At 44.9% G+C, this 13,772-nt stretch overlaps 1 protein-coding gene across 6 annotated transcripts in view; it reads right to left on the minus strand.

Moving 5' to 3' along the window:
- Positions 1 to 1,017: 1,017 nt before the first annotated feature.
- PARD3B (par-3 family cell polarity regulator beta) overlaps positions 1,018 to 13,772 on the minus strand; it is a 440,643-nt gene continuing 427,888 nt past the window's right edge. For all 6 annotated transcript variants that reach the window (XM_086615493.1, XM_086615492.1, XM_086615490.1 and 3 more), the window contains one exon: positions 1,018 to 1,372. In XM_086615493.1, coding sequence (XP_086471619.1) covers positions 1,018 to 1,372 — 355 coding nt within the window. The remainder of the gene's footprint in view (positions 1,373 to 13,772) is intronic.

Genomic DNA, 13,772 nt, shown 5'->3' on the forward strand with positions numbered 1-13,772 from the left:
GCACTTCGCTGTGACCTCGGCCAGAGCGTGCCGGGAAGGGGCTGCCCTGCCAGAGCCACGGCAGCACCTGGTACAGTAACATGAGTTATGGAGTCCGTGCCCGCAGTCACCTCCTCAGCCACTTCTCACACGCCAGCTCCACTGAAACCCCAAGAGTGACACTTACTGACAGCAGCTGAGGATCCCGTCTCCAGCATTTACATTAAAGAGTGCACACTGAATAACCGAGAAACGCTCCCAAGCACACACGCACACACCTACAGACACACACTTCTCGGGTGGCTGGCTGCCTCGTCCTCGTCCTCTGCCAGCCGCCACGGCATGGCGGATAAAGCTCTTTGCATTACTCCAAACGCTGCAGGTGCAGTAAGAGGAGAATCTCGCTACACAAACTGCAAAAAACGAAGGCTAAAAGATAAACGCTGCCACCACCAAACAGAAAGAGGAAGACAGAGGTCAGATTACAAATCTGGAATTGCAGCATCTTTAAAGTAAAGAGTTGCTGGTCTGAATGTGCCCGAAATGCGGCCGCTACCTCCGCAGCAGTCCCTTGTCGACTGATGCTCACAGGCTGGATTACACAAGATCCCTGGCTTTGCACGAAGTCCGTACTGCGTGCTGTGTTCTCGCTTAAAGGCTCTACAACAGCACTCTTAAGTAAACTCTGGTGACACCACTGCCCTTATACAGACAGCTACGTACTGTACAGGTGTAACTGGATTCAGTAAATAGCCCTGAGGTGTATTAAGTGTTGCGCTTCATTTCCAGCAGCCACTTTCTATTTTTAAAAGGAATTAAAAATACTCAACTGTCTGTTACCTCACGTACTCAAAACACATCGTACCTCACGTGGCTTTAGTTCGCCTGTTCGAAAGCACCTACGCTGAGCCCAGCTCAGTAAGAACGACTCGAGGTCTCATGTGCCACTCTTACAGGCAGCTACGCTTGGGAACAACTCTACAAGGATGATGTCTGACGGGATTCCTCCCGGGCTGTGCTGGGAACTCCAGCATGTGGCTATACAGCCGCAGTCATGGGGTTCTTCTGCCTGGGGTCCTGTTGCCTGTACTGGTACTGGTCTGGACTGGTCCCTCGGTGTCGGACAATTTCATTATAAGCTGGTGCTCGGTGAGACTGAGGAGGGGAAGGTGGCACGTCCTGCCGGAGGGGTCCTTTATGCTGGTTTGCGACGGGCTGGGCTGGGTAGTACTGGGGGTACCTCAATTCTGCCACTCTTGTGTCTGGCGCACGGATGTAGTTCCCCTTAGATGGGTGGACAACAGGCTGTCCTCCTTGGTAGTAGGGAAGATCTCTCTCTTTGTATAGTACTCGTGGCCCTGTTAAATATTCCAGTGGCTCTGCAGGTCCACGCCTGTGGAGGAAAAACATAATAAAGCACATAAAAAGGCAGCCTTCTATCTCAGTGACACATTGTTGTACTCACAAGCTATGTTTACTTTGGGAAAGGAAATGCCACCTCAAGCATGACAGGTCCAGATGAATCAAAAGAACTTCTGAAGGATAACAAGCCTCCCACCTGCACGCTACAAAAGTGTGTAACACCCAGGACGCTGGAGGAAGGGTCCAGCGCACATCACAGCCCTTTTACAATGGGGGAGCACTGGAGCCCTTCAGCTCCCAAAGTCAGCCTCTTGTGATCCATTTGCCATAATGGAAACAAAGCTCCCTTAAACAATGCATGTTTGACTGAATCTTATCTAGCCTGAGGATAAACAGATGAGTTGGGTCTGCAAGTCTGCAAATCCCATAAGCTTTACATGCACAAATATTCACGCTTTCCAAGCCATTTCCCACTATTTTTTCTCCTAACATGTCAGACTGTAAAACTTCCCAAACACCACAGTTGGAAGAACTGAAACTCCTGGAAGAAACACTAGGGATGTCAGGCTACAATACCTGTGTTTAACAGGCGAGTTGCCAATGGGGTTTCAAAAAAACTCCTGTGATCTAGAAGGCCTGATATTACAACAGCCCTGTAACTTGTCTGCATCAGTATGGATCTGACAAGCTCTAGTTCACGTGAAAAGCAACATGTGAACATGTCATCCCTGAGGATGTGCCATGAAGCCCTCTCTGTAGCTTTCTGCATCTTAATTCCATGATTTGCACTAATGAAGCATTGATATTTTTTCCTAGTACAGCTTAACTTGTGATACTTTTAAAATGGCAAAAATAATTGTTCTCACAGACATGTCACCAGAGCATCTCCAAAAGTTCAACTCAATTAGGAGTTTTTGCCGGTCTGATTGCAAATGTCTTTGCACTTTGGGCAAAACCTCCCATTGACTGCAGAGGAAGCTTCTCTCCAAGGGAGAGCTGAAGGAAGATGGCAGGGTTTTGACCCAAAACAGGGGCTGAAACTATAAACCAACTACACCTGCTTTATGGCTTTGGAACTGAACTCATCAACTGTTTAAATATTCTTTGCATAGATTTATTAAAAAAGTCATCATTCTGGTACAGCAGATCAGGTGCTCACAATTCGTCAATGCCTCTCTTTTGTTCACATAGAGATTTTTACAAGCACGCTTCTCCTTTCTTAATCTGGGCTCCCATACTCCAGTGGAACTTGTTTTGCATGAAGTAAAACAAAACATGTGGTTTTCTGCTGCACTCGTTTAAGCCCATGGGGTAAATCATGGACACAGGCAATGAACAAACATTATCTGCCTTGAAATGAACCTACAATTCTCCCCCTGGAATAACTTAGTGCAAATGTTTCCTGTTTAAAATGGAAAGAGTAAAGGAAGAATTCCAGGCCTTGGACTTTTAGGACCCTATGCTCCCCAGGGATTTTTTGCTTTAAAAACAGAACATTATAAAAGACAGGCACTCCTGACTTCCCCCCACCCCCCCCTCTCTCCCTTGGTGAGACAGTCCAGACAAAGTGCTGAATGGCCTGAAGCCACCCTCTGAGATACTAAAAGAACTTGCAATCGCATGTATTGAGACAACTGCTGTCTCTGCTTACACACCTATGCCTTCCAACAAAGCCTTATTTCCACAGCAGGCCGAGGCGTTGCTCCATGTATTTCTATATGAAAACTTGTTCACTAGTCAGTCTCATCGCACTCATCTTTTAATTCCTCTGTGTGCAAAAACACATTTTCAGGCAGAAAAGGCTTCTGCGATGGTAGGAAGTGCTTTGTGTCAAGCAGCAAACCGACAGCAACAAACGTCAAACCAACACCCATCACCTTTTAATAGAAGGACAATGCTCAAAATCTCCAATATTAGATAAGATGAACCAAATTCTTGTGGATCACATTAAAAAAGGAACCTGATCTAGAATCCACTAAAGAGCTAGGTAGCTTTTGGACAGAGTTCTAACTGCAAAATTTAATTACATAATTCAAGATTAATTGGTACCAAAATGACTCAGTTGAGAACAGGACTGAGCCACCAGCATCATTTACTGAGCATTGAGCACACAGCTCATCCCTCAACTCACATAAGAGGTGTGGATGTTGCAGGAGAAGAGAGGGATGGATGCGTTTTGCCATCCAGCCAAAAGAGCTGTTTCCAGGAAAGCTCAGCCGGTCCAGTTCTAGGAGGCAGCACGACACTGCTGCCACAGAAGCTGTGACTATGCAGAGGGTAGCACATTCAGTCAGCTTTGACCTAGGACTGTGCAGCGAAGATGAGCCTGAGCAATCGAAGCACAAGTGTGCCAGATCTCAGGCATGCACCTGAGCTGCTTGAGCTTGTGCCATCAGGTCTTCATTGCTGTCACCTATGCTACAAAACTAAATCCACCATTGGTGCACTTACAGATAATACCATCTCCGGTTGTGTAGACAAACTGCAGAGAGGAGCATGCAGGAAAGGCAAAAATCTTTCTTAAAAGAATAAAGAAATATCCAAGCTGTTCACTCTCAGCACCAGTTTCCATTCTCTAAGGATGAAACACCCATGGGTGGTATCATTCTTGAGTGTCTTCCCCAGAGTCAGGGCTCAGCAGCTGGGAGGACAAGCTGTACATGGAGACAAGGCTTGAATCCGCTTCACATGGATTCTTTAGGAAAGCCCCAGGAAGACAGAAGGTATGTGAGGTTTTTAGCAGCCTTGACGGTAATATAAGCAGTGATCTAATCAACGATTATCAGAACTCTTGCATAAGTAAAACCTTGGGAAACCCTGGTAACTGCCCGAAATGCAGCACCCCAGCAGCATGACCAGGGGAAATTTCATGAAAGATACCCTCGTGGCTGCACCACGCTCTCCAGCTCACTTTCCCTGGTGATCCCAGTGGGTGTTATGCGTGCAGATACACATGCCACAATGATGACACTTTTCTTCCCTTCTATGATCAGCACCGCATGCTGAAGCCAATTTATCTCCTAAGGATTCATTCTTCCCCACCTAACAGCCATGCCGGGTGAAGCCTGCTCTTAGGGAGCTGCTCACAGTGCAAACCAACAGCCTGGGGGTCTCCATGAGCCTCTGACATGACCTCCATCTGACAAGTCTTAAAGTACAGTAAAAAAGCAGCCCTTCCCTCCCCATGTGTCAAATTAACCATCAGAAAGTCCATCTTTTTAAGGCAGAAAAACCACCTACAGATACCAAGCTCTGGCTGTAGAAATGCTGTCACCACTACGAGCAAGTCTGGGACGCTGGGGGCAGTTCCTGGTAGGAAGAGCAGGGACTCTCTGAAGCAACATCATTTTCACTTGATAGCTCATGATGTAAAAGCATATGTTGTTGTTTATCCTTAAAAGAAATTGCCGTAACAACTCAAACCAAACACTTTCTACTTGGCAGCCCCTTGTAGATGCTATGCTTGTTTCTGCAAGAAGCAAAACAACCCCTGTCTTTTCACTCGGCAGACGTTGCCACCTCTGAGGAGGTCCTAATGAAATTCTTCTCCCTTCCCTCCATGTTTTTGTTGGCTCCTGATGAGTTCAGAGTTCACAGGGCTGTATCACACCTCCCAAGTGACCCACGGTTTGAGGGTCAAACCAATAACCTCAAGTGGAAAATCAGTGACCCAGGGGAGTGATCAAAAATCCACAAATTGGGTCAAGCGGGTCCAGCCACTCAAAAGGACCCGGTCAGGAGCGTGCCCTCTGAGAGGACATGCTGAGTAGGAGCTGCTCGGACCGTCAGCTGTTTTCCAGATTTTTGGCCAGTTGTTTGACCTGGGGGTCCAGTGAAATTAACGGCAGGCAGAAGGTAGGGAAGCTGACACAACATCCTGGGAAGGAACTGATCTCAGAGCTCAAAAAGTGTTTTTGCTGATAGTTCAGCTCTGCTGGCTCCTGCTGGAAGATGCATCACTGACGTGGGTCTAGCTAAAAGCAGAGGCTGCTGCTGAAGGAAGCAGTGGAAGGAAGGGAGGCAGAAGTACCAGGTTCAAGAAAGGAGTGAAACTGGTGAGGCAGTGTAAAAATGCACTCCTCAAAAGCATCATGCCCTTGAAATGTTCATTTTATTGTCAGAAGCGAAATCTCACCTTCCCCTGAAGAGAAATTCTAGATCACACACACAGGTAGCTGCAAACATGTTTCACCATATCATTTCATATGCTGGTTAGCAGCTCTACTGGTTTATCTTCAAAACGATTCCCCAGGTAAGAACTGTGGTCCGTTTTGAGCTTTAAGAGCACAAAGTAGCCTTGTCCAGATAAAGCAGGTAACTTGTGACTGATGTTCAATTAACAGTACATGTGTTGTTATTTTCTCTATGACAAGTAAAGCCTGAAGTAGTTTGTTTTTCTATCCCTGCTTTATTTACCTTCCAAACACAAAGCATATAAAATCTAATATTTTCTGCCTTTCCTGCAGAATTTTTAAGAGCTTCTGAGATTATTTAAAACTGAACCAAAGGATCTGGAATACTTAAGAAAGGCTTCTTTTACCCAAAATGTTACTTAGTCATTGAAGTTACTCTAGGTCTCAAAAAACCTAACTAAAACACTTTTTGCTTTCTGCAGTTCCTTTTATTTTTTTTTTTTTTTTTTTTAAAGCCCCCATTTCAGTAATTCTTCAGTTGTGGAGAATCTCACAGGGTAGACTGGCCTAAATACGTGATGCTTCAAAAAACAACCAGAAAAAAAGCATTTCATTTCAGGTTTACTGTGTTTCATTGTTAACCCCCATTTGCAGGTCACCTTTAACATCAGCCATGAGACACATGCTTGGGTTATCTGAAAGGAAAGGAAAGCAAAATGAAGGTCTTGCTGCTCATGCTGTGCCCCATCATGTTGGGGGTTTGGATTTCATCATGACAAAAGAGTTTTTCTTGCCTCTATTCTATAGGGAGAATCACAGAGATCACCCTCTTAGTACCCGGTAAAAAGCGAGGAAGGGAATGCTCTCTTCTTACATCACTGTCTCCTGGCTGCTGAGAGAATGTTTTGCAAGGGATATAATCTCACATGAAAAACTGCCTTCTTACTTTGTCAGGGAGTACTTCTTGAAATGAACTTCAAAGAGGCACAGACTAAGTGGCAAATGGAAAGCCCACGTTTGGCTGCAGTCTCTTTCATGTCTATGCAAGACATACAGAGACTCTGGGTGATGGCATCAGGCAGCTCAGGCTGTGATTAAAGAACAGGAGAAAGCAACAAGGTCCTATCTGTGTCCAAATTCTCACTGAAGAACTCTATTGTATGCATCGTGATTGCAGGCTGTTTGTTCTCAGCCAGGAGGATCCACTTTTAAAGAAGAAAGGAGAAGCTGATGCAAGAATTAAATTATGCAAACAAACAATCTTACGATATCAAATACATTACACTGTGTCTTCATAGAGCTCTTCTAACAACAACTGACTGAAAAGACCATGCAGTCCCTATCTCTCCAGATACAGTATTAAAGACACCACAGTGCTATTTGTAGTTAGTGGCACCAAGAACTTCTGTTGCTTAATATTCAATGTGCCTGTTGAATACTTTTGGGTTTTTTTTAAATCACTGCAGGTTTCACAAAAAATCACTGCATGACTCTGAGCTTCATTAAAGTCTGCTTCTGTATCTTAATAGGCTAGATACTCCTATAACAAATATTCTTTGCTGTTTCAGACCAGTACTTCCCATAGCCGATGATGGGTTTTGCATTTAAAAAGCCACAGGAAATCAAATTTGGTATCTTAGCACTGGGAAGAATCTGCGCACGAGGAAGTGCTCAGTGGCTGCTGTCTGTGAGAGAGGCTTGTACCTCTCAGAAGAAGGCAGATGTCTACCAATGTTGTACTAACCTCAAACACACCACACACAGATTATTTATGGGCTGAGCTGGTGGAGGTGCTTTCTTCTCCTGTTCTTTTATCAACAATGCAAGGCTAAAAAATCAGATAACGTAAACGAATACAATCCCTGGCTCTCATGTAGCACATGCCATGCGGAGAGAGCTGTTTTTAGTTTGAGGACTGTGTTTGGAATTCCTTCAGTGTCAGGTTTCCAGTTACCAGACCCTCATCCCTGGGCCAGGCACGACTGCGGTTGCACTGGATTAGCAGAATACTCTGCAAATGTATATTACATAGCTTTGACTTCTACAGGCTTTGCAGATCCATAAAAGTAACAATCATTTCATGACCTGCATTACTGAGGGGGGGAGAACAACAGAAAAATCTCTCCCTCCCCTTTTTAAAGAATTCATATTTGTTTTGGATTTGGAGGAGGAGGGCTCCAAATAAGTTAGTTTGAAATTCAAGCAAGAGTACATTTCAGATGCTACACGGGCAGGCCTGTTTCTCTTCCTTTGCATGCAGTTTCGCAAAGTTTAACAGTGGCCTTGACTGGCCTGAACAGAAGAGCTTACATGCATAGTTTTTCTCTCTCTACAGTATTATGGCTTGGAATATTTAGAAACAAACTGCAAAAGCACAACAATCCCAGAAGGTAAGTGCATAGACATGTTTACATTACTCTAGTTGAAGTCTAGCCTTAAAGCGGCTGGAGAACAAAGTCTTTTATTATTTGCAGAGGGTCAAACTTTGAGAGATGTTGGGCCCCAGCAGCTCCTTAGGCTGTTCTTGGCAATTGGGAAACATTTCGGTGTCCCACTTGCTTTTACATCCAGGACCAAGCATAAAGTTTAGTCAGATACTAGCTTTCCATGCAGACAAGCAGACTGCAGAAACAACTGTACGATAGCAAAAAGGCAGTCTGATGGGTTTAAAACTTTACTATAAGATTATAGAAGATTTCTTATGATAGCATGAACAGTCTATTTTGCACGCAAGCAAATTGATTGTTCTCAATCCCTAATGGAGCAAACCATGTCACAGATTGGTTAACTTCAGAATGGAGAGTGCCATTTAATTAAACCCCCTCTCATCAGCAACAAAGCTATAAACACTGTGTTGCTCCTTTGCTCCAGCATCAGTTTATTTTCCACAGCGGATCTCAGACAGGCTTCTGATAATCCCATCCTGCAGGCAAAGCTCCCCTTTCTTTCCTCCCCTAAATCCAACTTACAAACATAGGAACTGCGATAATCAGGGTTAAAACCCTCAAACCAACAGCAACAAACCCCCCAATATGCTAGTCGATGCTCTATAAATGACCCATAAGCATTCAAAACAACTAGTCCAATAATCCTTCCTTCTCAGTTCCCCACTTGCTTTGTTCATATGCTCTCAGGCATGGTACATCTCTTCTACCAGAAGGCATAAAATAAAGTAGCACCTATTGAACAAGACATCGCTATTCTGTGATCTCTTCAAGCTTAAAGGGATCTTAAGAAGATTGGTACTTTAAGTAGCGAGTCATTACAACATGTGTCATTTCATATGTTACTCATTATTCAACACAACATAATGCCGTGTGAGTCATTAACCTCTTGGCATTGGTAACCTACTCTCAATGTTAAGCAGTCATGCTTGTTGCTCAGGAACCCCCATGCTCTGTTGGGGAGAGACCTGGATGAGATTTTAAGGTCCCTTTGGTCTTTTGTTTTGCAGATCAGCAGGGGCCGAAAGCTCTTCCTATAGACTAAAAAAGAGTTCTTGGCCTTTGGTCTCTTGCGTCACATTTCTGAGACGATGCCGGCCAAGTTACACTGGAGGGGAGAAAACTTTTTAAAGGACGTATGCATCTTAAGCCAGCAAGAGAAGCCAATGTTTAGGTTTCTCAGCTGAATTTTGCATTTCAATGCAGACTGAAAGTAATATGAAGAAGTGCTGAATGCATGCAGAACTGTCACCACTGGGGCGAGATGGTAAAGTGAAATCTCTCCTCTTATGGTAATATTCCTACTGCGTTACTGTGAAGTTGCTCCAATGGACACGGGGATGCTGCTGTCCCTGCCATGAGAAGAGCCAAGTACTTCCCTCAAGAGCAGGCAGGCAATGAGAAGGGAGAGCGATGCAGAGAGGTGAGACCCCACCGCTGGTCCCAGCACAGCGGCAGCACAGAAGTCAGAAATACTCTCCAGATGTCTTTGCCTCACTCTAACCTCTACTGCTGATCGTTGCTTTTTTTGAGGCTATCAGGGTAGAAATTAAAGGTCCTGTGGTGGTTCAGGAGATTTTAATTTGATTTAAAAGAAATTCTGTTGCCAGAGTCAAAATCCCTCTTCAGAAGGAAACAAACACACCACTCAGGCTACAGGAGAGCTCCTCCAGAGCGAGGAAGCCTCCTCCCTTCCCCTATCCATTCACAGCACTACTGCTATCTATGCCGTTTTTGTGAAGTGTTTTCAAAGACACATAAACCCAAATTCTATCCTGCTCTCATTTTTCACGTGAAATGAATTTAAAGCATAGTGATTATTCAGCTGTGCTGTTCAAATGATTTTCAACAAATAACAGAAGTCATTAAAAGAATCTTCCTAAGTAATAACAACCTGGGTCCAGGTCTTTACTATTCAGCCGCTGGGATCTTAACACGCTGTCTGATCTTTAGTGGGCTAGTAAAAACCTGTAAGAAGCAGTTATTAATGTTATCACCAAGCTTTTAGGGTTTTTTTTTGGGTTTTTGTTTGTTTGGTTTTTTTTTTTAAAGCATCTCTCATTTAAATTAAAGCATTCCTTGCAGCGTTTTCTCCCATTGCCATGATGAAGCATGGCTGTCAATTCTGCCTCCGATGGCACAAACTGGGTAGTAAACCCATGCTTCAATAAAAAAAGAAAATGATTTTTGAAACTGATTGTAGCTGGTTATTTTTCCCTCCATTTAATTTCTTTCTGGGTGCAGACATTCTGCTAAACTCACTGGGATGTGCTGTTTCCTTTTTTCTCCTTTGCAACAAAGGCAAAGCTCAAGACCTAGAGAAGAACGATGGCTGCTTTTTGGGGGCAAGGGGAACCTTAAAAACAAGCACCTCATTTCTTTCTTCAGGCAGTGTTTCAGTCCCCATTGTTCCCCTACTGCTCATGTACTGATTTGCTCCCAAACAGCACAGCCTGTAAATACATCCTTCCCCCCTATATTTTCTTTTGTTAGAACCACTCATTTCTATACAGGCATTAGATTATAGATTTCCTGGCTTGCCACACTCCATTAACACTTTGGTAACCACCCCTTTTCCAGCCAGCCATTAAACACCACCTTTAATAATTGAGATTTAAAGGCTCAGGGCATGATAAACAGCTGAAGTCAGAACTTTCCAGCTGCCCCTACAGAAGTGTGTAAATCTCCAGATTCGGATAGGCAAATCAGTTAATTAGACTTGCATTAAGTCACAGACTTTGCGGGTGCTCTGACAGCAGACGTCTTGAAGTCGAGCTTTAAATAACAAGGGTCAAACCCCTAAATCCCACCGGGCTGGGAGAGACGGAAACGTCCCACCCGGTGCCCAGAGAGCAGTAGCACCGACTGCAGCTGCCGTGACTCGCAGACGGCCGTGAGCGCCCTGCGACTGCAGCCCGTTCCAGCTGTGTTTATGCTGGCTTCTTCCTTCAGAGCTTCTACAGTTACACGAACGTCGGCGCAGCTGCAGCACACAGAGCGACTGCCGGCCGGACACGCTCTACCTGCTGCTGCCCACGGCAGGGACAGCCCTTGTTCCACCCCGCTGGGTTGCCCGCCCTGCAAGCGGCAGGGGCCGAGCGCGGCTTCCCGCTGCCCCTGTGTGCGGCTGAGGAAAGCTACATGGATGGTCCCAAGTCACTGCGAGCCAGTAAATGTCCAAAGCTGGTACGATTCGGAGCTGCAGGCCACCGGCCTCTTTAGGAATGTGGGCAGTAAGAGGTTAACCTTTGGCCATGAGTGCCTGTGCTCCATCTCTGCTTTAGATAAAGCATTTGTTTTTATGTTGCTGCATTTAAAAATACTGTATGTAATTAACTGTTATCAGGTTGTTAAGCAGCGTGCTGAAGTGTGAACTTATCATTCAATTGTTTCCTTTATTTACAAAGCCCCTGCCATTCTCTGTGGCAGCAGCCTGGGACAGGCTGTCGACTTGCTCAGAGCAGGAAGGTTTAGCGCTCCAGATTCTGGAAGCAGAAGCAGATCCCGGAGAGGTGAGATGCAGCTGAGAATCTGCTCGGCTCCTCGAACACCCGCTCAGCGCGCCCTGCAGAGGAGCTGTGTGTGAATGAGACACGCACACCACCGCTACCAAACACATTGCTGTAACGCTGCTCTGAGACCTGGCCTGCGCAGCGCGCAGGAAACGCACGAGACAGCTCCCAACCCCTGCAACCCAGTGTTACGGGCATAGGTGGAGTTTTCACTCATATATATGGCCCTAACTTTAATGCCTATAGATATACACAAGCTATGTGGTCCAGTCACAGATGAAGACAACATAACTGATGACTTTCATACGCTTCTGTGCTCAGTTCTTCAACTTTTCATGTGGTGGGCTTTGTTTCTTTAAGAGGAGCAAATCTGGAAGTCAGTACACGTCATGTTAGACCACAAGCTGGAGACGAGAGGACATGACAACAGGGCAAGATGCCACATCCCTCGCTGTCCTCTCTGCCTCCCTTCCTAAGGCCCAGGTTTGGTTTCCTGGAGCCCATGGCTCCCACCACTTTTTTTGCCACTTCCCCCTCCTGGCCTGGCTACTGTTCTCTTTGCTTTCTTCCCGAGCAGCACCAGCCCTGGCAGTGCGCCTGCAAGGAGTCCAAGATGACGTGAGACATCATCAGATCTATGTGATCTTCCTCCATGCATTCCTGGTCTGGGGCAGCAGCGCTATGCATCCAGCAGGACTCACTAGCATGGTCCCTGGGCATGCAGCACTCTTGCTCTTTGGGAACATTCATCAATATACCAGATCTATGTGCATCGCCCCCAACGCTTGTAACAGAGGAGATATATAGCTTCTAAACAAACCTCTTCTTTGCCATCTGCACACCATGCTGCATGCCAGATGACAAGATAAATCTGAAACAGCAAAGTTCTTGGAAAACAGCAACCTTCTAGAGAGAGCAAGCAAAGTCTATGGCAGCACAGTTATATCAACTTAGTCATGTATCTAGAATAGAAGACATTGGGATGCTGAAGCTGGAAGAGGGAGCACACAGCAGAATATAGGAAAAAAATGCTTTAAAGACACACCAAACCACTGCATCCCTGAGCAATGGGAAAGCAATGCCAACAGCTGATAATTAGTGATACTTTACTGAGGGGACAGCACAGCGGTTGGAAGATAGGGGCAAATCGATACTGAGATAAAGGGAGACTTTGGATGGCACCACTAGGTATAGACTTTAATTTCTTTTGAACAAACACCCATACATCATGTGCCAAAGACTACCACGTGCAGTAGAGTCTTATGTGCAAGACGTGATGCTGTCAGTAGATTCAGCTTAGACTATAATGAACATCACCACAATCAGAGAGGCACTCCTACTCCACCCAGGAAGGCTGCTACATGCCACCAGTGAGAAAGAGAGAAGCAATAGCACTTCCCGATCTGAACCTGGTAAGAACCTGGCAAAGATTTCCAGACAGCATGTCTCAATTTGTCTGGAGGAAAAAAAAAATTAAATAACAACACCCTCTAACTTGAAACAATCTTTTACATAATGAATCAATCAAACAATTATCTTTGCTCTAGTATGTTCAAATCAAGAGAATCATCATTGAAAATAACAATCAATTTATACAGCTCATTTAAAGCCACAGTAAGCTAGGCTTCTGACTCACTAATGAACAATAAAGGTCACTATTACAATATCGTTCTGAGTATTTTCAGATTGTGCAGTGTGATAGACTTGAAGTGGCACGTTCATAAAAAACCCATCAAGATACTCTGCAGAGGGAAGATGGAAAGAGATCTGCGCTCTGCCTAGATATCAGACTGAGAAGAGGGAGTAACTCGATGTGATGAGGAACTTTGTGACCCAAACTCATCCAGTCTCAGCCAAAGCCTCTGGATGTCCATGGAAGCATTTCAATGAGCTTTGGATTAGGCTCTTGTATAAGAGAATGGTATCTGAAAGGGGAGGAGAGGGCAGGGAGAGAAAGAGACATCTGTATCCTGGAATGAAGTCAGGACGTTAAGGCCTGACAGCCTTAGACAGCAAATAAATAGCTCGAGTACTAGATGTGGGTTGCTGAAATGCCTCACTCCACGTGGAAACATTCCTTTTCAATTGTGTCTTTCAGGTATTCAGAAAAAAGACTGACCAAAACACAGTTAATTTATTTTTTACTTTTGAGTGCTCATGATCTAGAGAGGGGTGTATATATATGAGATTACTAAGAAAGAAGACATTCTTCCAGATGAATAGCACACCTCCACTACATGGATGTTACATCTACAATTATTAATAGCGTGGCAACTGTGGTAACGTAGAAGTGTGTGCCCTAAATTGCAGCATCACGTCTTTGACTGTTACCAGAACCAGAT

This window comes from Tauraco erythrolophus, chromosome 8 (genome assembly GCF_009769465.1).
Source record: "Tauraco erythrolophus isolate bTauEry1 chromosome 8, bTauEry1.pri, whole genome shotgun sequence".
Lineage (NCBI taxonomy): Eukaryota > Metazoa > Chordata > Aves > Musophagiformes > Musophagidae > Tauraco > Tauraco erythrolophus.